Consider the following 3,420-nt stretch of genomic DNA (forward strand, 5'->3'; position numbering starts at 1 on the left):
CAGGGAAGTTATACTAACATAACTAGTTTGTTATCCATGCAGGCACATCAATTCGAGAGGTGGGTGGCTGTGGGTTTGAGAAAACGAAAAAAAAAGAGAAAGAAGGTTATATTAATGAGACAATGGAGGAAATTTTATAGGATAGATGCAGAGATAATATTGCGGCATATGAAAACTGAAAAGGACAGATTTATTAATAGATAAGATAGATATTGTTTTCAAATAATAATAATACCAAACAAAGACTAAACAGTGAACAGTCAGTTGGCATATCCTGCCAACCAAATGGCAGTGAACAATGTTTTAGGGAAACATGGCACAGTACAAGTATTAAACCACACTATCCTCATGTTCTCTTATTGTCTAATAATCAACACGTCACACTTGTTTCTTGTAGCTGTTAAAATATCATGAACCAATTGAAATGTGTTGGTTTCCAATATATGCATTTGACTGTAACGGCTAGAATTTTATTGCATAATCCACAGGCATTGGGTGCAACTTGGAAGTGTGCAGATGAATGAAGCGCTCAAATTTTGGTATGTTGGGCATGCCACAGTTCTTCATCAACTTATAGACCATTCTGTATGTGGTTATTAACAATAAACATAGATTATATGATTAATGAAGGCCTGCAAGAATACTGGTATCCTACCTAGTGGAACCTTGGGAGATTGCTTCAGTTCTGGGAAATCTAACATCATTAAGGCCTCCGTTAAAGTGTTCATAGAAAATGCAGAGTAAAACTTTGCATTGAGTGCATTTCACAACTTTACAACTAGTATTAAAGTATCCATTATGAGATTAGGAAATCCCTGTCAGATTATGAAATAACCTGTGAGATTGTAAACCAAGCTCATGCTCATCAGAGTGCATTTGAAAACTTCACGCAGAGGGTTAGGATATTGGACAACCAGTTATCATGCATTTGTTGTGATGTAGCGATGGTTGACAGGGTTGAACATCTGAAAACTAAGGGCTTGTTAGGATTGGGCATAATGAGGGCGTAAGGGAAGTTAGGGGAATCTTTATCCTTGTTTGGGAATCAACTTATGCTAGGTAATGGGGGAGAAGGGAAGGTAAAGGAGGGGAGAAAAATCGAGCTTTTGTTACCCCCAATTTGGGGTGTAACTAGGGTGAAGGGAAGGTAAGGGAACATCTAATAAAAATAATAATAATGGAGAAACCATTTTACCCTCTATCTAACTTCTAACAATAAAATGGCTTGATAACATGCAAGGTTATTTGTGTAAGTTTACATATATTCCCTTTCATTCCCTTCACTTTATTAAACTTCCCAAACGGGGTGAAATTAGTTCCCCTTGATTCCTCTTACTAATTTCCCAAACAAGTTTTACATGTCCCCTTATCTTCCCTTCAGTTATCATATGCTCCCATAACTTCCCTTCACTAGATGCAAATCCAAACAAGCCCTAAGGTAATGATGTTAGGAGAACAATAAGGGGATAAACCTAGCTAAGCTCAGTATTGCATCACTCTAGAGTTAATACTAAGTGCTAACATAGCACAATGAATGTCTCCTTTTGCATACTGCAAGAGGTCTAGGGCTTTATGGCATATCCTCACAAAATATTGTGCTTCTGTTTGTGAGTTTGGACAAAGACTGATGCTAAACCATCCCTTAAGCACATACGACAAGAAGCACCCATATAGGGATGCATAGCATGAGTCCCAGTTTTATCTCACTAAGATAGAAGACATCATGTCAGCATCCAACTTATAAAACAACTTATTTACCCGCTAAAAGGAAGAAATGTAACAAATCCCAATAGAATATAACCATGAAAAGGTTTACATTAATGTACAAGAAAAATGGCCGATGCACTGTGAACAAGGTATCAGGAAAGTCTTTATTATTAGCTTCTACACCACTTAGCAATAATATACAAGAAAATGAAAAAGTATAACAAAAAAACTTAAGCATGGGTTCCCAAATAATATCAGCTCACCTGGATTTCTTTAGGAAATGTAGCACTAAAAAGCATTGTTTGCCTTTGACCTCGTTGAGGCATGTCCATCTGTTCAACAATTTTTCGAATTTGGGGCTCAAACCCCATATCCAGCATTCTATCTGCCTCGTCAAGGGCCAAATATCTGATCATTTGTAATGAAACTCTGGCTCTCTCAAGTAAATCCACCAGACGGCCAGGAGTTGCCACAAGAATATCAACCCCTCTTTCCAGTTCTCGCAACTAGCGGAAGTTCATCTATAATCAGTATGGTATATGACATGTTTTTTGGAATAAAGGGAAATGGAATAATAAATAAGATATGGCTGAAAGTAGCTTATTAATCATCACTATTTAACCAGGTTTAATAAAACACTAAAAAAAAGTGCATGGCAATTAGAAAATGACAACGAAAAATAAAAGCATAAAATTACAAGAATTTATGTTCGCATTGCTGCTGCAAATTTTTCCATGAAAGGAAAGTGTAGATGCTCTTAGATAGACAGTAGAATTCGATAGTACTTGCTAATCAGAAGAACTGGAAGAAAAGGAGAAAATCCCCTTCACATTAACTGCCATACCAAGCATGTTAAAAAGGTAACAAAAGAATAGGTCTATACAAGTGAATAGGCTATCCATTACTGAATCTATAAAATGCTTTGCAATTCTGAGAATCAGAATTTCATGAAAACAGCTACAAATCAATAGCCCAGCCAAAAAGATGCATGGGGACAGCTAATTACTACCAAAGGAGACCAAAAAATAAAGATGTTGAGCCATAAAAGATAACTGACATCAATGACAGCCAATTAAAGCATCTAAAAGGAATCAAATATCTAGAGAGAGGTAAAGAAAACCTGTTGATTAATTGGAGCACCTCCATAAGCAACAACAACTCTTACTCCGGTCTGATAAGAGAACTTTCGAGCCTCCTCATGTATCTACATTTCAAATTGAACAGAATATGAAGACTAAGACTGCCAAGCGTAAATCAAAGGTCACATTTTAGCGGTTCAACTTACTTGGACAGAAAGCTCCCTAGTTGGTGATAGGATAAGAGCTAGTGGGTATACAGTTCGAGAACCTCTTGGCCTCTGCACCATCTGTGCCTTCATAATTCCACTTATGATTGGAAAGCAGAAAGCTGCCGTCTTGCCCGATCCAGTCTGAGCACAGGCCATTAGATCACGGCCTCCAAGCGATATTGGTATAGCATGGCGTTGGACAGGAGTAGGCTTCACGTATTTGCATCGCCTTATATTCTCATTCAAAGCCTCACCGAGATCAATCTCCGCAAAAGTGTTCACAGGTGGTGGCACATTATCACCACTAGTGTCCACAGGGATGTCCTCATAGGCGTCAAAATTGATACCAGTGTTTTCTTGATCAAAAGCTGGGTCAGGGGTTTCTTCGTCGTTGGCAAAAGGGTTCACTTCACGTTCCCTACCTC

At 38.0% G+C, this 3,420-nt stretch overlaps 1 protein-coding gene across 1 annotated transcript in view; it reads right to left on the bottom strand.

Annotated features, from left to right (window-relative positions):
- The window catches only part of LOC109851275 (DEAD-box ATP-dependent RNA helicase 37-like), a 12,393-nt gene that overhangs the window by 8,004 nt on the left and 969 nt on the right, over positions 1-3,420 (bottom strand). Inside the window, 3 exon segments of the mRNA XM_020421336.1 lie at positions 1,971-2,213; positions 2,828-2,911; positions 2,993-3,420. The exon segment at positions 2,993-3,420 is cut by the window's right edge and continues 20 nt beyond it. Coding sequence (XP_020276925.1) covers positions 1,971-2,213; positions 2,828-2,911; positions 2,993-3,420 — 755 coding nt within the window.

This window comes from Asparagus officinalis, chromosome 8 (genome assembly GCF_001876935.1).
Source record: "Asparagus officinalis chromosome 8, Aspof.V1, whole genome shotgun sequence".
Lineage (NCBI taxonomy): Eukaryota > Viridiplantae > Streptophyta > Magnoliopsida > Asparagales > Asparagaceae > Asparagus > Asparagus officinalis.